Below are 22,669 nucleotides of genomic sequence, written 5' to 3' on the forward strand. Positions count from 1 at the left end.
ACAAAGCATAATCACATTGCCCTCTAATAAGACTGCTTTAGAAAATAAGCACACATAAACACCACAGCTACTATCTTCTGACTGTTTTCTAAAATGGGGGTGAGCCATTCTTACGAAACTGTCCAAAAAAACGAAACAATTCTCAAGTGTCATTTTTCACAAAATGTCCTCTTGAATCACTGAGATTAGGATCTGTAGTTATCTATTTCATAATTATTATTATGTTTTTTGATCCGATATTATGCATTTTACCAGCATTTTCACTAAATTCTCATTACTGTAACATTTTTCATTGTCCAAAAAAAACAATATTTCAAATATTTTTTTAACATTGCTCCCCTAATGAAAAGGCCTGAGTTAAACCTAACACTGAAAAATATATATATTTCAAATGAAATTATACAATTATTATAAAATTAATTTAGACTTTTCCCCAAATTGAGCTCTTTAGCCGTTTCGGTAATGTGAAGGCCAAGTGGGGTAAAGGGGGGGTTAGAGAATAAGAACCTTTTTCTGAAGTCATTTAAGTGAATAAATGTACTTAACTTGTGCTCATCTAAGGACTACTCTTCTAGATGATGCATCATGGATGAATAAAACTATCTTTAAAAACTGATTAGAGTTTTCACAGGATTTTTAAAAAAGTGTTATGATAATGAGACATACAGTACCAGTCAAAAGTTTGGACACACCTACCCATTCAAGGGTTTTTCTTTATTTTACTTTTTTTCTACATTGTAGAATAATAATGAGGCATCAAACTATGAAATAACACATATGGAATAATGTAGTAACCAAAAAGTGTTAAACAAATCTAAATATATTTTATATTTGAGATTCTTCAAAGTAGCCACCCTTTGCCTTGATGACAGCTTTTCACACTTTTGGCATTCTCTCAACCAGCTTCATGAGGTAGTCACCTGAAATGCATTTCAATTAACAGGTGAGCCTTGTTAAAAGTTAATTTGACGAATGTATTTCCTTCTTAATGCATTTGAGCCAATCAATTGTGTTGTGACAAAGTAGGGGAGGATACAGAAGATAGCCCTATTTGGTAAAAGACCAAGTCCATATTATGGCAAGAACAGCTCAAATAAGCAAAGAGAAACAACAGTCCATCTTTACTGTAAGACATGAAGGTCAGTCAATGTGGAACATTTCAAGTAATTTGAAAGTTTCTTGAAGTGCAGTCGCAAAATCCATCAAGCGCTATAATGACTGGCTCCCATGAGGACCGCCACAGGAAAGGAAGACCCAGAGTTACCTCTGCTGCAGATGTTAAGTTCATTAGAGTTACCAGCCTCAGAAATGGCAGCCCAAATAAATGCTTCACAGAGTTCAAGTTACAGACACATATCAACATCAACTTTCAGAGGAGAATACATGAATCAAACCTTCATGGTCGAATTGCTGCAAGGAAACCACTACTAAAGGGCACCAATAATAAGAAGAGATATGCTTGGGCCAAGAAACACGAGCAATGGACATTAGACAGGTGTAAATCTGTCCTTTTCTTCTGATGAGTCCAAATTTGAGATTTTTGTTTCCAACCGCCGTGTCTGTGTGAGACGCAGAGTAGGTGAATGGATGACCTCTGCATGTGTGTTTCCCACCGTGAAGCATGGAGGAGGAGGAGTGATGGTGTGGGATTGCTTTGCTGGTGACACTGTCTGTGATTTTTTTAGAATTCAAGGCACACTTAACCAGCATGGCTACCACAGCATTCTGCAGTGATACGCCATCCCATCTGGTTTTCGCTTAGTGGGACTATCATTTGTTTTTCAACAGGACAATGACCCAACACACCTCCAGGCTGTGTAAGGGCTATTTGATCAAGAAAGAGAGTGATAGAGTGCTGCATCAGATGACCTGGCCTCCACAATCACCTGACCTCAACCCAATTGAGATGGTTTGGGATGAGTTGGACCACAGAGTGAAGGAAAAGCAGCCAACAAGTGCTTAGCATATGTGGGAACTCCTTCAAGACTGTTGGAAAAGCATTCCAGGTGAAGCTGGTTGAGAGAATGCCAAGAGTGTGCAAAGCTGTCATCAAGGGAAAGGGTGGCTACTTGGAAGAATCTCAAATATAAATATATTTAGATTTGTTTAACACTTTTTTGCTTACTACATGATTCCATATTTGTTATTTCATAGTTCTGATGTCTTCACTATTATTCTACAATGTAGAAAATAGTTAAAATAAAGAAAAACCCTTGAATGAGTAGGTGTGTCCAAACTTTTGACTGGTACTGTATGTCCTCAGACACTGTGTTAGTACGTAATAAATATTGTAGTTTAATGCAAACGTCAACTATTATACCATTTTTATGATTTATAGACAAACTACAGCAACAGACTTTGTGTTTTATTCAAATAAGTTCGGTTTTTCAAAATAAATGTTTTCATAAAATGACCCGAATATTTAATTTGAATTTCGCTAATGGGAATTTTGAGTGAAAATGTACAAAATACAGGCAAAAATGTACAATTTAAAAAAATAAGACAGATGCATCTAAGATTTGTAGCATCATGGTATTGTAACTCAATTTACTACAGACATTTTAAAACTGGTGAAAGTAGGGTATGCTTTAAGACTCTTTCATACTGGTTGAGGGATATGCCACCCCTCCCCTTTAACAGATAGGCCTATCAAATGATAGATTTCTGGAGGAAATGCTACCCAGCAATAGGAAGCGAGGTTGAAGGAGCACAAGTTAAAACAACCATTATTTTATCAAATATAAAACAGGTGAAAGGTATTTCATCCTGGTATTATGCTTGCTTAGGACTTTAAATAAGACAGGTCTTCTAATAAGACAAAGGCCAAGTAATAATAATTTGTATTTTCTCACAAATTACAATTTGGATTGTCCAAGAGGCCAACCTTTGGATTGATTGCGACAAAGGTGGGTTTAAGAAAATTGTTGGAAGGCTAAACCTATAGCAACATGGGTTTACTAGGATAAGGCCTAGAAAATGACCTGATGCATTTTTTGGCACACATCAATGCTGGCCTTGGGCTGATTTAAATCGACATCCGGTTTGGAGCGAGCGGTCGCATTTGCATTCGCTCTGCAGGTAGTATAACTTTTCATTACATTTCATTACATTTCATTATAGTACAACGGTTTAATTTGTCCAACCTTAGCAATTTCTTCTTAGCTAGCTACATAGCCGTCTGTGTATCAAAGATAATTGCGTAATTATCGTATTTCGTCGTCTATCGTAGTCCACACTGCTATCTGCCCAGCAGCTAGCCAGCTAGCAAACGTCCACCGTCTACCCAATAGTAGTATAACTTTTCATTACATTTCATTATAGTACAACAGTCTGATTTTCATTTTCATTACAGTACAACGGTTTGATTTGTTTGATCTTAGCTAGCTACATAGCCGTCTTTGTATCAAACATAATTGTGTAGTTATTGAAGTTCGCTAGCCAGCTATTTTCGTCCTAACGTAACGCAACGTAGCCAACACTGCTAGCTAGCCAGCTTGCCACCGAATAGCAGCATTGTAGAAACGAGTGCATTACAACGGAACGACTTGATTAGTGTAGTGTTGGCTGGCTACACAGTTGTCTTTGCTATCTTTGATTTGTTTGATCTTAGCTAGCTACTTAGCTGGCTACATAGCCGTCTTTGTATCAAAGATAATTGTGTAGTTATCGAGGTTCGCTGAGGTTCGCTAGCCAGGTATTCTCGTCCTAACGTAACGTAACGTAACGTAGTCAACCCTGCTAGCTAGCCAGCTAGTCACCGATTAGCAGCACTGTAGAAACGATTACATTACAACGGAACGACTTGATTTGTGTAGTGTTAGCTAGCTACATAGTTTTCATTGCTATCTTTGTATCTAAGATAATTGTGTAGCTTTGAGTAATTATCGGTTAGCTAGCCAGCTATTTTCGCCTGCCGCGCTGCCGTCCTCCTACCTAGCCAACACTGCTAGCTAACACTGCTAGCTAGCCAACTTCTACCGAATAGCAGCACTGTAGAAACTTACATTACAACGGAACGACTTGATTAGCGTAGTGTTAGCTAGTTGTCTTTGCTGTCCTTGTATCCATGATAATTGTGTAGTTTAGAGAAATTTAGAGAAATTGTCGAGGTCACCTAGCCAGCTTCACTTTCAACAACGCAGCCACTGCTAGCCAGGCTACTTCACCAGCCAGCAGTACTATATCATTTTAGTCAATCAGATCTTTTATTTTATTTTATTTTTTGCAACGTAAGCTTAACTTTCTGAACATTCGAGACGTGTAGCCCACTTGTCATTCTAATCTCCTTTGCTTTAGCGTAGCCTCTTCTGTAGCCTGTCAACTATGTGTCTGTCTATCCCTGTTCTCTCCTCTCTGCACAGACCATACAAACGCTTCACACCGCGTGGCCGCGCCCACCCTAACCTGGTGGTCCCAGCCCGCACGACCCACGTGGAGTTCCAGGTCTCCGGTAGCCTCTGGAACTGCCGATCCGCGGCCAACAAGGCAGAGCTCATCTCAGCCTATGCGTCCCTCCAGTCCCTCGACTTCTTGGCACTGACGGAAACATGGCTCACCACAGATAACACTGCTACTCCTACTGCTCTCTCTTCGTCTGCCCACGTGTTCTCGCACACCCCGAGAGCTTCTGGTCAGCGGGGTGGTGGCACCGGGATCCTCATCTCTCCCAAGTGGTCATTCTCTCTTTCTCCCCTTACCCATCTGTCTATCGCCTCCTTTGAATTCCATGCTGTCACAGTTACCAGCCCTTTCAAGCTTAACATCCTTATCATTTATCGCCCTCCAGGTTCCCTTGGAGAGTTCATCAATGAGCTTGATGCCTTGATAAGCTCCTTTCCTGAGGACGGCTCACCTCTCACAGTTCTGGGTGACTTTAACCTCCCCATGTCTACCTTTGACTCATTCCTCTCTGCCTCCTTCTTTCCACTCCTCTCCTCTTTTGACCTCACCCTCTCACCTTCCCCCCCTACTCACAAGGCAGGCAATACGCTTGACCTCATCTTTACTAGATGCTGTTCTTCCACTAACCTCATTGCAACTCCCCTCCAAGTCTCCGACCACTACCTTGTATCCTTTTCCCTCTCGCTCTCGTCCAACACTTCCCACACTGCCCCTACTCGGATGGTATCGCGCCGTCCCAACCTTCGCTCTCTCTCCCCCGCTACTCTCTCCTCTTCCATCCTATCATCTCTTCCCTCTGCCCAAACCTTCTCCAACCTATCTCCTGATTCTGCCTCCTCAACCCTCCTCTCCTCCCTTTCTGCATCCTTTGACTCTCTATGTCCCCTATCCTCCAGGCCGGCTCGGTCCTCCCCTCCCGCTCCGTGGCTCGACAACTCATTGCGAGCTCACAGAACAGGGCTCCGGGCAGCCGAGCGGAAATGGAGGAAAACTCGCCTCCCTGCGGACCTGGCATCCTTTCACTCCCTCCTCTCTACATTTTCCTCTTCTGTCTCTGCTGCTAAAGCCACTTTCTACCACTCTAAATTCCAAGCATCTGCCTCTAACCCTAGGAAGCTCTTTGCCACCTTCTCCTCCCTCCTGAATCCTCCTCCCCCTCCCCCCCCCTCCTCCCTCTCTGCAGACGACTTCGTCAACCATTTTGAAAAGAAGGTCGACGACATCCGATCCTCGTTTGCTAAGTCAAACGACACCGCTGGTTCTGCTCACACTGCCCTACCCTGTGCTTTGACCTCTTTCTCCCCTCTCTCTCCAGATGAAATCTCGCGTCTTGTGACGGCCGGCCGCCCAACAACCTGCCCGCTTGACCCTATCCCCTCCTCTCTTCTCCAGACCATTTCCGGAGACCTTCTCCCTTACCTCACCTCGCTCATCAACTCATCCTTGACCGCTGGCTACGTCCCTTCCGTCTTCAAGAGAGCGAGAGTTTCACCCCTTCTGAAAAAACCTACACTCGATCCCTCCGATGTCAACAACTACAGACCAGTATCCCTTCTTTCTTTTCTCTCCAAAACTCTTGAACGTGCCGTCCTTGGCCAGCTCTCCTGCTATCTCTCTCAGAATGACCTTTTTGATCCAAATCAGTCAGGTCTCAAGACTAGTCACTCAACTGAGACTGCTCTTCTCTGTATCACGGAGGCGCTCCGCACTGCTAAAGCTAACTCTCTCTCCTCTGCTCTCATCCTTCTAGACCTATCGGCTGCCTTCGATACTGTGAACCATCAGATCCTCCTCTCCACCCTCTCCGAGTTGGGCATCTCCGGCGCGGCCCACGCTTGGATTGCGTCCTACCTGACAGGTCGCTCCTACCAGGTGGCGTGGCGAGAATCTGTCTCCTCACCACGCGCTCTCACCACTGGTGTCCCCCAGGGCTCTGTTCTAGGCCCTCTCCTATTCTCGCTATACACCAAGTCACTTGGCTCTGTCATAACCTCACATGGTCTCTCCTATCACTGCTATGCAGACGACACACAATTAATCTTCTCCTTTCCCCCTTCTGATGACCAGGTGGCGAATCGCATCTCTGCATGTCTGGCAGACATATCAGTGTGGATGACGGATCACCACCTCAAGCTGAACCTCGGCAAGACGGAGCTGCTCTTCCTCCCGGGGAAGGACTGCCCGTTCCATGATCTCGCCATCACGGTTGACAACTCCATGGTGTCCTCCTCCCAGAGCGCTAAGAACCTTGGCGTGATCCTGGACAACACCCTGTCGTTCTCAACTAACATCAAGGCGGTGGCCCGTTCCTGTAGGTTCATGCTCTACAACATCCGCAGAGTACGACCCTGCCTCACACAGGAAGCGGCGCAGGTCCTAATCCAGGCACTTGTCATCTCCCGTCTGGATTACTGCAACTCGCTGTTGGCTGGGCTCCCTGCCTGTGCCATCAAACCCCTACAACTCATCCAGAACGCCGCAGCCCGTCTGGTGTTCAACCTTCCCAAGTTCTCTCACGTCACCCCGCTCCTCCGCTCTCTCCACTGGCTTCCAGTTGAAGCTCGCATCCGCTACAAGACCATGGTGCTTGCCTACGGAGCTGTGAGGGGAACGGCACCTCAGTACCTTCAGGCTCTGATCAGGCCCTACACCCAAACAAGGGCACTGCGTTCATCCACCTCTGGCCTGCTCGCCTCCCTACCACTGAGGAAGTACAGTTCCCGCTCAGCCCAGTCAAAACTGTTCGCTGCTCTGGCACCCCAATGGTGGAACAAACTCCCTCACGACGCCAGGACAGCGGAGTCAATCACCACCTTCCGGAGACACCTGAAACCCCACCTCTTCAAGGAATACCTAGGATAAAGCAATCCTTCTGCCACCCCCCCCCTTAAAAGATTTAGATGCACTATTGTAAAGTGGCTGTTCCACTGGATGTCATTAGGTGAATGCACCAATTTGTAAGTCGCTCTGGATAAGAGCGTCTGCTAAATGACTTAAATGTAAATGTAAATGTAAATCTGTGAAGGTGCAGCCACTACCATCACCATTAGGCTAATCTAGGCTGTTAACAGGTTTGCCATTCCACTCTTGTTTACATTTTATTTCATACTGGAAGCAAACAGAGTGTTAAAGTGTTTTGTCTTTACAACTGATATTAAACACAACAACAGTACATTCATTTATTGTTTTGGAATTAATATACATGCAGGACTAAATGCATATGGATAATGGTGCCGGAAGAGATGGCTGCCATTTTACGATCCCCTAACCAAATGTGCCATTGTGTGTGGTTTTTTGCGTTATTTGTAACTTATTTTGTACATAATGTTTCTGGCACCGTGTCTTATGACCGAAAACAGCTTCTAGATATCAGGACAGCGATTACTCACCCGGTACTGGAGGAATACTTTTCCTTTAACGAGTCGGACGGGAAGGATTTTATTAAGACTCCCGACAAGGCCCTCATCCTCGTCCTTCGCAGGAGAAAGAGACAGAGATATCGAGAACGAAGGTCTGGGTGCCTTGTAAGGATCTGACAGCGAGTAGGTAATCTTCATTCACCATCGGTCCTATTAGCCTAAAGTTTTGAGAATGACACAAATATTATTTTTCTCAAAGTCTGCTGCCTCAGTTTGTATGATGGCAATTTTCATATACTCCAGAATGTTATGAAGAGTGATCAGATGAATTGCAATTCATTACAAAGTCCCTATTTGCCATGCAAATGAACTGAATCCCCCCAAACCTTTTCCACTGCATTTCAGCCCTGCCACAAAAGAACCAGCTGACATCATGTCAGTGATTCTCTCGTTAACACAGGTGTGAGTGTTGATGAGGACAAGGCTGGAGATCACTCTGTCATGCTGATTGAGTTCGAATAACAGACTGGAAACTTCAAAAAGGAGGGTGGTGCTTGGAATCATTGTTCTTCCTCTGTCAACCATGGTTACCTGCAAGGAAACACGTGCCATAATCATTGCTTTGCACAAAAAGGGCTTCACAGGCAAGGATATTGCTGCCAGTAAGATTGCACCTAACTCAACCATTTATCAGATCATCAAGAACTTCAAGGAGAGTGGTTCAATTGTTGTGAAGAAGGCTTCAGGGCACCCAAGAAAGTCCAGCAACTGCCAGGACCGTCTCCTAAAGTTGATTCAGCTGCAGGATCGGGGCACCACCAGTACAGAGCTTGCTCAGGAAGTGAGTCAAAGACTTTTGGAGGATGGCCTGGTGTCAAGAAGGGCAGCAAAGAAGCCACTTCTCTCCAGGAAAAACATCATTGACAGACTGATATTCTGCAAAAGGTACAGGGATTGGACTGCTGAGGACTGGGGTAAAGTCATTTTCTCTGATGAGTACCCTTTCCGATGGTTTGGGGCATCTGGAAAAAAGCTTGTCCGGAAAAGACAAGGTGAGCGCTACCATCAGTCCTGTGTCTTGCCAACAGTAAAGCATCCTGAGACCATTCATGTGTGTGGTTGCTTCTCAGCCAAGGGAGTGGGCTCACTCACAATTTTGCCTAAGAACACAGCCATGAATAAAGAATGGTACGAACACATCCTCCGAGAGCAACTTCTCCCAACCATCCAGGAACAGTTTGGTGACAAACAATGCCTTTTCCAGCATGATGGAGCACCTTGCCATACGGAAAAAAGTGATAACTAAGTAGCTCGGGGAACAAAACATCGATATTTTGGGTCGATGGCCAGGAAACTCCCCAGACCTTAATCCCATTGAGAACTTGTGGTCATCCCACAACCAGAGGGTTAAATAGGGAAATAATAATAACGTAATGGGAACCAGGTGTGTACAATCAAGACATAATAAATGGAAAAAGAAACGTGGATCAGTGGCAGCTAGAAAGCCGGGGATGACGACCGCCGAACGCCGCCCGAACAAGGAGAGGCACCAACTTCGGCGGAAGTCGTGACAGGTGCACTAAATCTAAGGAAGTCTCTAGGTTTTGCTCGCCTGAGGTAGAGTATCTCATGATAAGCTGTAGACCACACTATTTACCGAAATATGTTTTATCTATATTCTTCGTAGCTGTCTATTTACCACCACAAACCGATGCTGGCACTAAGACCGCACTCAATGAGCTGTATACGGCCAGAAGCAAACAAGAAAACGCTCATCCAGAGGCGGCACTCCTAGTGAGCGGGGACTTTAATGCAGGGAATCATATCGTTTTACCTATTTTATACCAGCATGTTAAATGTGCAACCAGAGGGAAAAAAACTAGACCATTTTTACTCCACATACAGAGACACGTACAAAGCTCTCCCTCGCACTCCATTTGGCAAATCAGACCATAATTTTATCCTTCTGATTCCTGCATACAAGCAAAAACTAATTCAGGAAGCACCAGTGACTAGATCAATAAAATAAGTGGTCAGATGAAGCACATGCTAAGCAACAGGACTGTTTTGTTAGAACTGGAATATGTTCCGGGATTCTTCCGACCACATCAGTCACTGGCTTCATCAATAAGTGAATCGAGGACGTCGTCCCCACAGTGACTGTACGTATATACCCCAACTGAAGCCATGGATTACAGGCAACATCCGCACTGAGCTAAAGAGTAGAGCTGCCACTTTCAAAGAGCGGGGTCTAAGCTCATAAGAAATCCCGCTATGCCCTCCGACGAACCATCAAACAGGCAAAGTGTCAATACATGACTAAGATTGAATCATACTACACCGGCTCCGATGCTCGTCGGATGTGGCAGGGCTTGCAGACTATTACCAACTACAAAGGGAAGCACAGCCACGAGCTGGCCAGTGACACGAGCCTACCAGACAAGCTAAATTACTTCTATGCTCGCTTCGAGGCAAGTAACACTGAAACATGTACTCCGAGCATGTACTGACCAACTGGCAAGTGTCTTCACTGACATTTTCAAACTGTCCCTGGCTGAGTCTCTAATACCAACATGTTTCAAGCAGACCACCATAGGCCCTTTGCCCAAGAACAGTAAGGTTACCTGCCTAAATGACTACCGACCCGTAGCACTCACATCTGTAGCCATGAAGTGCTTTGAAAGGCTGGTCATAGCTCACATCATTATCCCAGAAACCCTAGACCCACTCCAATTTGCATTCTGCCCCAACAGATCCGCAGATGACGCAATGTCTATTGCACTCAACACTGCCCTTTCCCACCTGGACAAAAGGAACACCTGTTGCTATTCATTGACTACAGCTCAGCGTTCAACACCATAGTGCCCTCAAAGCTCATCACTAAGCTAAGGACTCTGGGACTAAACACCTCCCTCTGCAACTGGATCCTGGACTTCCTGATGGGCCGCCCCCAGGTGGTAAGGGTAGGTAACAATACATCCATCACGCTGATCCTCAACACAGGGGACCCTCAGGGGTGCGTGCTCAGCCCCCCCCCCAGTACTCCCTGTTCACTCATGACTGCACGACTCCAACACCATCATCAAGTTTGCCGATGACACAACAGTGGTAAGCCTGATCACCGACAACAATGACACAGCCTATATGGAGGAGGTCAGAGACCTGGCCGTGTGGTTCCAGGACAACAACCTCTCCCTCAACGTGATCAAGTCAAAGGAGATGATTGTGGACTATAGGAAAAGGAGGATGGAGCACGCTCTGTTCACATCAATGGGACTGTAGTGGAGCAGGTTGAGAGCTTTAAGTTCCTTGGTGTCCACATCACCAACAAACAATCATGGTCCAAACACACTAAAACAGTTGTGAAGAGGGCTCGACAAAGCCTATTCCCCCTTAGGAGACTGAAAAGATTTGGCATGGGTCCTCAGAACCTCAAAAGGTTCTACAGCTGCACCATCAAGTGCATCCTGACTGGTTGCATCACTGCCTGGTATGACAAATGCTCGCCTTCCAACCGCAAGGCACTATAGAGGGTTGTGCGTACGGCCCAGTACATCACTTGGGTCAAGCTTCCTGCCATCCAGGACCTCTATACCAGGCGGTGTCAGAGGAAGGCCCTAAAAAATTGTCAAAGACTCCAGCCAACCTAGTAATAGACTGTTTTCTCTGCTCCCGTACAGCAAGCGGTACCGGAGTGCCAAGTCTAGGTCCAAAAGGATTCTTAACAGCTTCTACCCCCAAGCCATAAGACTCCTGAACAGCTAATCAAGGGCTACCCAGAACACTCTTTTACGCTGCTTCTACTCTCTGTTTATAATCTATGCATAGTCACTTTAACTCTACCTACATGTACATATTACATCAATTACCTCGACTAACCGGTGCCCCCGCACATTGACTCTGTATCGGTACCTCCTGTATATGGCCTCGCTATTGTTATTTTACTGCTGCTGTTTATTTATTTGTTACTTTTATTTTCAATTTTTTACTTATCTATTTTTTACTTAACACTTATTTTTCTTAAAACTGCATTGTTGGTTAAAGTCTTGTAAAGTAAGCATTTCACTGTTGTATTCGGGGGAGCATTTGACAAATACAATTTGATTTGATTTGATATGTCTATAAAACATTCCCCTCCAAAACTAACCATATTTGGTTAGTTGAAACGCTACTGAGTATTTTTTACCCCACTTTAGCTGAGAAAGGTAGAAAAGTGTTCTCCCTACAGTCCAATATTGTCAATATACCAGTGTCAACATTGTATTTTTTCATTGTAAACATTCATTAAAAAACAAACATATTATTTGAAATTTATTTTCAAAAATTACTTATTGCATTTTCATGTTGGCACAATAAAAGTGGCCATTGATTAAAATGCAATATCATTTGAATGAGTTATCCTCATTGCAATGTTTTGAAATGCAGGCTTTTATTTTTGAAGGTTTCCTCATTACCATACACAAGTGACGTCAACGTTTGTGCTGCTGGCAGAATACTAGTTCATCTCGCGACCAGACTTTGTAGTGGGGACAATCATAACCGTCTTGATTTGGGATATTTCCATTTTTATTTAGTTTTTACAAGGAATTGGTTTATCTTATTATTAGTTTGGCTTATTATCAAAAATATCAATGATGGCCTGCTCCGGGTTCACCTGCTCCAAGCACTCCCTCTGTGCGCTCAATATCCTTTATGTTGTGAGTATGCGATTCCAGAATTGACCATATGGAGTATTACTAAGCTATACTGTAACAGGTTTTGGGCGTTGGTTCGGTAGCCTATATTACGTTTTTTATGCGGTCTGTGCGGGTGTGTAAGGAACATTGTTGCGGTACAGCCTGTTTTAAACAATACATTGGGTCAGACCAGGCTCTGCTGCTATAAATAATTAAAACTGAACCTTTGTATTGAATACGATTTGCGTCTCCTGTTTGACAAAGGCAACCTCAGCACGTACAAATATTAGGATTTATATTCAGTATTTAGGCAACTGAATATTTAAAATGGCTTATATATATTATTTCCTCTCTCCATTTCCTATCTCGTTTCCTCTCCTGAGTCCTGACACTTTCCAATGCAAGGGTGTATCCTGTCTTTGTCAGCTCTAACCATTCCTGATATCTCCTATCAAGTGGTTGTTACTGAAAACAACATTATATGGGCCATAGGGTGTGTGTAGACTCAATAGCATTCCTATACAAACCCTCAACATAGGGCATGGAATGTCCACAACACCACCCAATGTTTTGCAGGAGTGTTTGTGGCATCAAAACAGACCACAGTGGTGACCTATATTTAAACTGAATATACATTTGCAGGCAGATAAATGTTTTAATGATAGAAAATTATGTTCCACTTTTGACTGTTGCTTCTTCTATTTCCAGGGGCGCAGATTTCACTGGGGACATTGCGCCCCTGTCTATTTCTAAAAGCACACAGTCTGAGGTGTAGCCTGTGTCACTTTGTTTTATTACATACCATAACCTGTAAGCCTATCTGATAGTTTCCGGGTTAATGTCCACACTCACTTTCTCTCTCACTCTCTCTCTCTTACACACACACACACACACACACACACACACACACACACACACACACACACACACACACACACACACACACACACACACACACACACACACACACACACACTCACACACACACACACACACACACACACGTGCGCACACACACACACACACACACACGTGCGCACACACACACACTCACACACACACACACACACACGTGCGCGCACACACACACACACACACACACACACACACACACACACACACACACACACACACACACACACACACACACACACACACACACACACACACACACACACACAGTGCAGTTTTTACTCTTTCACTGTGGAGAGTTCATGCAGTTCATACTTCATACAATGACATAAGATATCTGTTGTTTAGGGTCATCTTGGCTGTCTGTCTCTGTGTTTGTGTCTGCGCCTGCCTGTCTATTTATCCGTCTTTCTGTCGGTCCGTCTATCCGTCCCTCCCTCCCTCTCTAGTTGGTGAGTCTGCTGATGATCGGCATCGCTGCATGGGGGAAGTGGTTCGGCCTGGTGTCCAGCTTCCAGGTGGTGGGCGGAGTCATTGGAGTGGGCGTTTTCCTGTTCTTTGTGGCGTTGGTCGGCCTCATCGGGGCCGTGAAGCACCACCAGGTCCTACTCTTCTTCGTATCCTAACCTTCCACCAAGGCAGAGTTGATCTGACCCAAGACCCAAGTGAATTTGGGGTCTAGAATTTGAATTATGGCTTGAGTTCAGGTTTGGGGTCAAGTTTCAGGTCAAGTAGATTGAGGCATTGGGTAGGCTATGTGTTAAATTCAAAAGAACTGAAGTTTCAATAAGCTTTTCCAATAGCTTCAGCAGCTCGCTAAATGGGATTGTCTGAATGAGACAATCCTCTTTATGTTGTCCTTTACCTTCACCCGTTGTCCTTTACCTTCACCCGTTGTCCTTTACCTTCACCCGTTGTCCTTTACCTTCACCCGTTGTCCTTTACCTTCATCCGTTGTCCTTTACCTTCACCCGTTGTCCTTTACCTTCACCCGTTGTCCTTTACCTTCACCCGTTGTCCTTTACCTTCATCCGTTGTCCTTTACCTTCACCCGTTGTCCTTTACCTTCACCCGTTGTCCTTTACCTTCATCCGTTGTCCTTTACCTTCACCCTTTGTCCTTTACCTTCATCCGTTGTCCTTTACCTTCACCCGTTGTCCTTTACGTTCACCCGTTGTCCTTTACCTTCACCCGTTGTCCTTTACCTTCACCCGTTGTCCTTTACCTTCAACCCTGAATACCTAGGATAGGAAAAAGTAATCCTTCTGATCCCCTCCCCCCCTTAAAAGATTTAGATGCACTATTGTAAAGTGGCTGTTCCACTGGATATCTTAAGGTGAATGCACCAATTTGTAAGTCGCTCTGGATAAGAGCGTCTGCTAAATGACTTAAATGTAAATGTAATGTAAATGTAAACCCTTGTCCTTTACCTTCACCCTTTGTCCTTTACCTTCACCCGTTGTCCTTTATCTTCACCCGTTGTCCTTTATCTTCACCCGTTGTCCTTTACGTTCACCCGTTGTCCTTTACCTTCACCCGTTGTCCTTTACCTTCACCCGTTGTCCTTTATTTCAATAGGACTCATAGCCCCTTGTAGTTTATCCATGAGTTGTTTTCCAGGCTGTACTGTATTTTCCATTCATGCATGGCATGCACACGCAATAACATCTGTGAGACCAGATCCAGTATCGTATTGCACATTGTAGTCAGCCTGCGTAGACACTGCCGACCCCTGCTTCTGGCTTAGTCATCAGGGCATAATACTGACTGGCTTTCAGTCATTATTACAGTGTTATTATTACATTATTAGTTTACATTATTATAGTATTAATCTATAATATTCCATATTACTAATACAGAAGTTTAGAGAAATTAAACATTTGACTGTTGAAAATAAGTATCATTCGCCTTCAGAAGTGTGACCAACTGGTTCAGAATTACGAAAGCTCTGTGTTGAGAATGTGTGTATTGGAGTGTTATTCCTTGACAGTGGAGCCCAGTATATGATCATCCTCTTCATGGTGTTCATCGTCCAGTTCTCTGTCTCCAGCGCCTGTCTGGCCATCAACAAGGATCAGCAGGTAGGAGCACAAACTCCTGTCAATCACAACAACATTCCTTTCAGTTCTAGAGGAACAAAAAAAACTTTTCAGACAAATCACATAAATCTTGTGATTCAATTCTAGATAGACACAAGACAACATATGCTAATGAATCATGATGTGTCTGTTATTGGTTAATATTGTGGTGAAATCTCAGATCTAGGGACCTCCCATGTTTCGGCACTGCGGTGTGATCCGGTTCCATGCACTATGGAGTACCTTTCAAAATCACTATTTTATTCAGACTTACCTCCATCTGGTTCAAGAATAGCAGACTACCGTAGAAATGTCTGGTCCTGTGTATACAGGCATTGTAATACACCTAATGTATATGTATATGGGTGTATCTATGGTGGTCAGTGCTTGCTGTTGTACCCCTGTTTTAGGAACAACTGTTGGAGGTGGGATGGAACAACTCTCATACCACCCAGAGAGACGTAGAGAAGAGTCTCAACTGCTGTGGCTTCTACCACGTAGACAACAACGGGACCTGTGACGCTGTAAGCATTAACAAATGAACCCTCTGGTGCACTGAATCTGAATGTACAGTATGTTGTCTTTGACCTCTCCATCACAGGTCACAAGCTCTGTTGGTACATATCAAGATATATCATTACAACGCATGGGATTGTCTAAAAAACATGGTTTTACACATACATCTGTGCTGAAATGGCTCTGATATTTTTAGCAAACTGGTTCTGATGATATCAGCTGCTGTATATTCAGTATTGTGGCTGTAAAGCAGTTTTCCTGACTAACTTGTCCATCTGTGGGGTGTCTCTCTGTGTCCCTCTACAGGCCTGTTTCCCCAACCACTCCTGTTCACCGTGTGCTGAGCACATCCAGGCGCATGCAGGAGAGGTGTTGCGCTTCGTGGGCGGGATAGGCCTCTTCTTCAGTTTCACTGAGGTATATACCTCTATATACAGTCAGGGAATGTTCTGGTGTGTCAATCAAGCATTCCATCAATTGAACTTAATGACTTACAGTAAACCGCAGTTTATGAAATCTAATAGGGAATGAAAATGTATATTTACAGTATATGATCTGTTATTTGTAGGGTCAGTAATGTTTATTTTTTATTCCTGCTTCAGATCCTGGGGGTGTGGCTAACGTATCAATACAGGAACCAGAAAGACCCTCGAGCCAATCCCAGTGCCTTCCTGTAACTGCTGGCAACTGCTGGCTCTGCACCATTCCCCCCTCACCCCACACCCTGGAAGTGGCTAACCCTCCTCCTGGAGAGCTACTGGATGTGCAGGCTTTTGCTCCAGCCCTACTCTAACTAACACTAACACAGCTGATTCTAAACAAATTAGTTGCTCATCGGGTCTATTTTCAGCTAAATCGGTTGTATTAGTTAAAGCGGGACCAAAGTAAAAGCCTGCAGTAGCTCTCCTGGTGGAGGTGGGTTTTCCGCCTGTTTTAGGGACTGTGTTTGTAAATAAGCGAGTGACTTGTGTGTGTTTTCACCAGCTGAGCGAAGCGGCAGGCCTTTGTGTGGTGTTTCATAAAGGTGTGTGTCTGGAAAAGAACTGGGTCGTGTTCATTAGGGCACTAAACAGGAGAAAACTGACTGAGACAGGAGGAACTACATTTTCCTTCACATTTCCAGTTGCAAACTGTTTTCTGTTGTGTGCCCTAAAGAACACGACCGGCTGTATATTAAAATGCTGCATGAGTCTATTACCCTAATAGGACACCTGAGGCCACTCCCAATCCGAATCATATGCTGTATTTAACCTCTCATACGTATGTGGCTCTGCTTCCGATGACAAATCTCTTGGAATCAACGTTTTCAGAGAATACATTTGATATTTGATACACCCTTGATGGGCAAGCGTTCAGTATGCTCAGACCAGTATTAGAACATGTGAACTGTGATGTTGTGACTACTGAATGACTCCTGTATTACAAACAATGACTGACATAATGAAGAACAGTTTGTAATATTTTGAGCGCATGGCGATTGAAGATATCATTGAATATTTGTACATTTGATTTTAACACTCAATAACAGGACTGTAGCGTGCTGTTGACAGTTGTGTGCTGTAACTACATAACTACAGCTATTTAAGCAGCTTGTTGTTGCCTTTACTTGAAGTCATCATGCTACACAGTATTCAACAAAAAAGTTGTTCTTTATGTATATTTCTGTGTAAACATTCCTAATTATTAGAAATCTGCTAAACCAAATGCATTAATGTAAGAGTCAATTGCTTATGCCGTCTGAATATCAACACTATGTAATTCTGGGGAAGACTGACCTGAAAACAAAATATGATCCACTTTGTTCTGCTGATAGTGATTCAAAGCCTGGCAGTCGATTGTGCTGCTGCATCATGTCTCTGCTAGTATGTGCTGCTGCATCATGTCTCTGTTATTATGTGCTGCTGCATCATGTCTGCTAGTATGTGCTGCTGCATCATGTCTCTGCTAGTATGTGTTGCTGCATCATGTCTCTGCTAGTATGTGCTGCTGCATCATGTCTCTGCTAGTATTTGCTGCTGCATCATGTCTCTGCTAGTATGTGTTGCTGCATCATGTCTCTGCTAGTATGTGCTGCTGCATCATGTCTCTGCTAGTATGTGCTGCTGCATCATGTCTCTGCTTGTATGTGCTGCTGCATCATGTCTCTGCTAGCATGTGCTGCTGCATCATGTCTCTGCTAGTATGTGCTGCTGCACCATGTCTCTGATTGTATGTGCTGCTGCATCATGTTTCTGCTTGTATGTGTTGCTGCATCATGTCTCTGCTTGTATGTGCTGCTGCATCATGTCTCTGCTAGCATGTGCTGCTGCATCATGTCTCTGCTTGTATGTGCTGCTGCATCATGTCTCTGCTAGTGTGTGCTGCTGCATCATGTCTCTGCTTGTATGTGCTGCTGCATCATGTCTCTGCTTGTATGTGTTGCTGCATCATGTCTCTGCTAGCATGTGTTGCATCATGTCTCTGCTTGTATGTTCTGCTGCATCATGTCTCTGTTTGTATGTGCTGCTGCATCATGTCTCTGCTTGTATGTGCTGCTGTATCATGTCTCTGCTTGTATGTGCTGCTGCTACTGATGGTTCTGTGAACTAGGTACCTGAGCCTTTGTACAAGAAATCACAATAAAATTGATATTTTACATCTATTTCATCCCGTTTCTGTTCTTGGGCTTTCCTTTCAACATTGATAGTAACCCATTTCCCACCAATACCCAGTCAAGTTGACCAGTCGACATTCACTGGGTTAGTTGGGCTCTGTTTCAATAGAAACACAACCAGTGAAGTTGCAAAATGTTGAGCTCAGCTCAAAGCAGGAGCCTAAGCATTTCCAAGAAACTAAAATCAGTTTTGTAAGTAAGTAATGCTTTTATTTGCTTTCTGGCATATCATTTGCATAGATTCCCATGAAGAGCAAAGATAATTACCCAGGTCACTGTGTGTGTTTTTTTCTTTTTTTAAGAAGGAAGCCCCGTTATACAACAAAGGCATTGGTTGAGGTTCGGTAGCCAGGAAACCAGGCTGTGACCGGTTCAGTAACCAGGCAACCAGGAGTGACTCAGGAAAAGTCCTTTCATACCCTCAATGGCCCTGCCCATTCAGGATGTGACCAGGATGTCAGCACTCACTTCCCTAGCTACACACATACACACACACACATTGATGCGCACACAGTTTCTGTCTTTTTAATAGCCCTTTTAACTTGAGTCAAAAAATGTAATACACTCAGATAATCTGGTTACATTTTACAATAATACACACATCATTTAAGAATTGCACTATATTTAATAAAAATACATCTTAGATGTACAGCAATACATTACAAAGACAGTTTCAGGGAAAATCATTAAAAAAATTGAAATTAGTTTGTGAAAGTGAAGACTCGTTTTTTTTCCAGTGCTTAGGTTTACATGGTGACAGTATCCCACTGGCTGACTCCTAGGCTCTAGAGATCATTTTGAGAATGTTCAGAAAACCTCTGAAGTCACAGGCCAAAGGTCAACGGGTCACATGCTTTGTCAGTGCTTACAACTCAGTCTTCAGCAGCTTCTTGGCCTTCTGCATGTTGCTCAACACTGTAGGGAGAAGGGAAAATGAAGAGTCACTCAAGAGAAGTCAAGACTAAGTCCCCCAAGAGAAGTCAAAAGTCCCTCAAGAGAAGTCAAGACTAAGTCACTCACGACAAATCAAGACTAAGTCACACAAGAGTCGTTCAAGAGCAGGTTGTTTCTCACAGAGGAGTAATTTGTTGTTGTTGATGGCACTAATGGCCAAATGTAATATATTTTGAATTATAAAACAAAGTCTGGTTACAATTTCTAATACCTTACATTTATAAAAGCTTATAAATGTGTATAAATGCTTAAATATTTATAATCTACTACATACTGATTTATTAACAGTACGTAAACTGTTAGTATGCAATCAAACATTCAAAAGGGAGATAAGATCAAGTTGTACTCACAGAGTTGGATGTCAGAAGGCTCATAGGCGTACATGCGGTTGGAGTAGCGTCCTGTGATGTCAGCTCTCACTGTCATAGAGGGATCTGAGGGGAGAGAAAGAGAGAGGGGGGAGGGGGAGAGAGAGCGAGAGAGAACTATTGATTAAAATCGGTCATTTTGTTTGATGCCATCATAGACAAAATATTGAAATTTGTTAGCATGAAATGCTGCATGGAAAACGTGACCTCATCACTCACCGACAAAGATGATTCTGGGGACATACTGGCCATCAGGGGAGAGATGCTTGTCTGTGGTTTCATACTGATAACACAGGGAAAGAAACACTAAATCATCACAAAATCTAAATACTAAAGGTCTGTTTAAAAAAAAAAATGTAAAATATGAATACAAAAAAGTATATACAGTATACTATAAAGTAAAATCATAAAATAGATCAAAAGATAATTAATGTATGTATTGTGCTTGGCATGATTCTAGTAACGTTTTCCAAAGTCTGAATTTAAAACTCACCACCAGATTGAGAATGATGAAGTCTTCATCAAGTACCTTCTGGATGTCCTTGTCTTCAGCGAAGGCCTTCTTCATGGCTGGATACACGAAAGACATCATGAAAGAAATTATGGAATACGTTATATTGACTTAAGAGATCTCCATCTATTAACAGTTGAGTAACATACCCACATAGTTGTTTTATTGTCCTATTCCATACATGGCAATAGGATGCTAGAGGTATATACCACCTTGGCAAACAGAGTCCTGTTTGTTCTACTACGAGTTTGATAATTGTTGTTTAAACAAGTCCTGGCATCTAATACAACTGAATGATGCATCACAATTTGGGAGAATGCCAGGATGCATAACTAGCCAAGGGAGAGACAAAGACCTGAGGTATGTTCAGGAAGGTGCAATAAAGTGGCAGTTTATTTGCTGTAGGTCAGGGGTTAGAGGTTAGGGGTTAGAGATCAGGGTCTTACATGCGCTGTGGGGACAGTCCTCCAGGTGAAAGATGACCATCAGAGGCTTGTTCCTGTGGAGACAAAGTAGTTCTGGTTACAATAGAATAGAATAGAAAGGAGATGCCAAGGAATGCCTTGAAATGTATTTGCTTTTTTGCGAAGACAACACATCAGTTATCCAGATCTATTATATGTATGGGAAATAACACCCTATTCCCTATTGTGCACCACATAAGAAATAGTATTCCATGTCGCATTTAGTCATAATTGTTGGTTCACTCACTGTGCCCTGGCCCAGTACAGAGCCTCCTCATAGGTCTGAGCCCAGATCAGCTGATCACCCCAGCCTACACGAGACCGAAAGGAAGAACAGTGTCAGAATACCTGGGGTCTGCTCAGGAAGATGCAACATTACAGAACATTCAGGTAGAGATATATTGCGTAGAACAGACATGCCTCCACTGACATCTAGAATAAGGAATCGTATGTCAGCTCTATTCATTAGATATCTCAGACCACACTGACCAGTGCTTTGAGAATAAGGAAAATGAGAAAGTGTACTGTACTCTTAAAACCTTTCTTTCATTCAAACACTACACTGTGATAAGCCTTGAAAAATAGTAATGGGAGGGAGTGTTACCTCTAGAGAGAGTCTGAGGGATCCTCTTCCCCCTCTTGGCAATGTTCTTCTCAGGCTTGGCCAAAGATGAAGACACTGCTACGGCCACAAGGACAAACAACACCGACAGCAGACCTCGGATCATGATTAATACCTTTCTGGAAGGAAACAGAGTTCATTATTGAGCATCTCAGAATAGGTAAGAGTGCTGATCTGGGATCCTGTTCCCCCTGTCCATATCATTTTAATCATTGTGATCTACAAGACAAAACTGATCCTATATCAGCACCTCTATTCTGAATCATTGTGAATACAGACCCAGATACCACATGCATGTCACAAAACTGCACAGATAATCTGCTTCTGTCCTCATATTATTATAACTCAAAAGTATAGCTGAGTGGAAACAATAATGAATAACTCCCATGCAGAATTACAAGTAATTGCACATCTATTCAGTTGTTCACGTTTTTATAGACTGAAAGAGTCTGGAAAAGTTCACAGCATTTAAGGCACATTTACCAGGAAAAGGTTCAGATTGAGGGATAAGGGATAGTGAAGATAGATTTCTGGTGGAGGGAGAGATATATTTCCTACCTGTTCTCCGTGGCACCTTTGTATGTCTCCTTTTCTCTGTTGCTACTTGCACTGCCGTGTCCTTTCTCTATCACCTGGACATGCTCTTATACACCGGCCCCAAGCTCACCTGATGGCCCCTCCCACACACCAACCCTCTCCCTCTCTCCCCCCAAAGCTCTGATGGAATGTGTAGAGGCAGACAGTTCCATTGATTCTAGAATTTTGACTTTCTCTCAGTTATTTCACTATCAGACAGACATTTTAAGGTATATCATTACGATTGATTAAAGTAGGATTTGATGGTGTTGTTATGTACGTTTTACTTTTATAATAAGAATGGGTAACGGAACTGTTGAATCGTAATAGTTGGCATAGATCCAAGGACAGGTCAGCATTAAATCTAGCAATCTGATTTGATATCGGGGCTATTAGTCAGTTCATGGATCAGGTCAGATCCGTAAGATTGACATCATTCTCAATCAAATCAAATAAACTACAGTGAAATGCTTACATACAGGTCTTTTTCCAACAACGCAGAGTTAAAGATAAAATATTTTTTTAAACATTTGAAATAGTAATAAATTACCTTTCATAAAGTAAACAAAAAGATTTAAC

The 22,669-nt window shown here is 43.3% G+C and overlaps 2 protein-coding genes across 3 annotated transcripts; one reads left to right on the forward strand and one right to left on the reverse strand.

The window, feature by feature from the left end:
* The first annotated feature begins 12,220 nt into the window (after positions 1 to 12,220).
* LOC129830911 (tetraspanin-13-like) lies at positions 12,221 to 18,583 on the forward strand. Its single transcript, XM_055893737.1, has 6 exons — positions 12,221 to 12,457; positions 13,798 to 13,965; positions 15,349 to 15,429; positions 15,837 to 15,950; positions 16,249 to 16,359; positions 16,545 to 18,583. The coding sequence occupies exons 1-6, from the start codon at positions 12,392 to 12,394 to the stop codon at positions 16,617 to 16,619; spliced, it is 615 nt and encodes a 204-aa protein (XP_055749712.1). The 5' UTR covers positions 12,221 to 12,391; the 3' UTR covers positions 16,620 to 18,583.
* A 511-nt stretch (positions 18,584 to 19,094) lies between these two features.
* On the reverse strand, positions 19,095 to 22,140 carry LOC129830544 (anterior gradient protein 2 homolog). 2 transcript variants are annotated; one of them, XM_055893113.1, is made up of 8 exons: positions 22,073 to 22,140; positions 21,497 to 21,633; positions 21,140 to 21,203; positions 20,875 to 20,927; positions 20,411 to 20,487; positions 20,137 to 20,200; positions 19,900 to 19,983; positions 19,095 to 19,510 (listed from the first exon to the last, which is right to left on the reverse strand). In XM_055893113.1, exons 2-8 carry the CDS (start codon positions 21,618 to 21,620, stop codon positions 19,461 to 19,463), a joined length of 516 nt encoding a protein of 171 aa, XP_055749088.1. In that variant the 5' UTR covers positions 21,621 to 21,633; positions 22,073 to 22,140; the 3' UTR covers positions 19,095 to 19,460. The 2 variants fall into 2 exon arrangements, with proteins under 2 accessions (XP_055749088.1, XP_055749089.1); XM_055893114.1 differs by having other exon boundaries at positions 21,497 to 21,629; positions 22,073 to 22,124.
* Between the last annotated feature and the right edge of the window lie 529 nt (positions 22,141 to 22,669).

Source organism: Salvelinus fontinalis, chromosome 32, assembly GCF_029448725.1.
Source record: "Salvelinus fontinalis isolate EN_2023a chromosome 32, ASM2944872v1, whole genome shotgun sequence".
Lineage (NCBI taxonomy): Eukaryota > Metazoa > Chordata > Actinopteri > Salmoniformes > Salmonidae > Salvelinus > Salvelinus fontinalis.

What these genes read in the sequence shown, in the direction of transcription:
- LOC129830544 (XM_055893113.1), bottom strand. Translation starts at nt 21,620, where the DNA reads ATGATCCGAGGTCTGCTGTCGGTGTTGTTTGTCCTTGTGGCCGTAGCA. An exon ending in CCCTCAGACTCTCTCTAGAG is followed by an intron (nt 21,204 to 21,496) that starts GTAACACTCCCT and finishes GGTCTCGTGTAG; the next exon opens with GCTGGGGTGATCAGCTGATC. An exon ending in CTGTACTGGGCCAGGGCACA is followed by an intron (nt 20,928 to 21,139) that starts GTGAGTGAACCA and finishes TTGTCTCCACAG; the next exon opens with GAACAAGCCTCTGATGGTCA.
- LOC129830911 (XM_055893737.1), top strand. Translation starts at nt 12,392, where the DNA reads ATGATGGCCTGCTCCGGGTTCACCTGCTCCAAGCACTCCCTCTGTGCG. An exon ending in CGCTCAATATCCTTTATGTT is followed by an intron (nt 12,458 to 13,797) that starts GTGAGTATGCGA and finishes CTCCCTCTCTAG; the next exon opens with TTGGTGAGTCTGCTGATGAT. An exon ending in TCTTCTTCAGTTTCACTGAG is followed by an intron (nt 16,360 to 16,544) that starts GTATATACCTCT and finishes TTCCTGCTTCAG; the next exon opens with ATCCTGGGGGTGTGGCTAAC.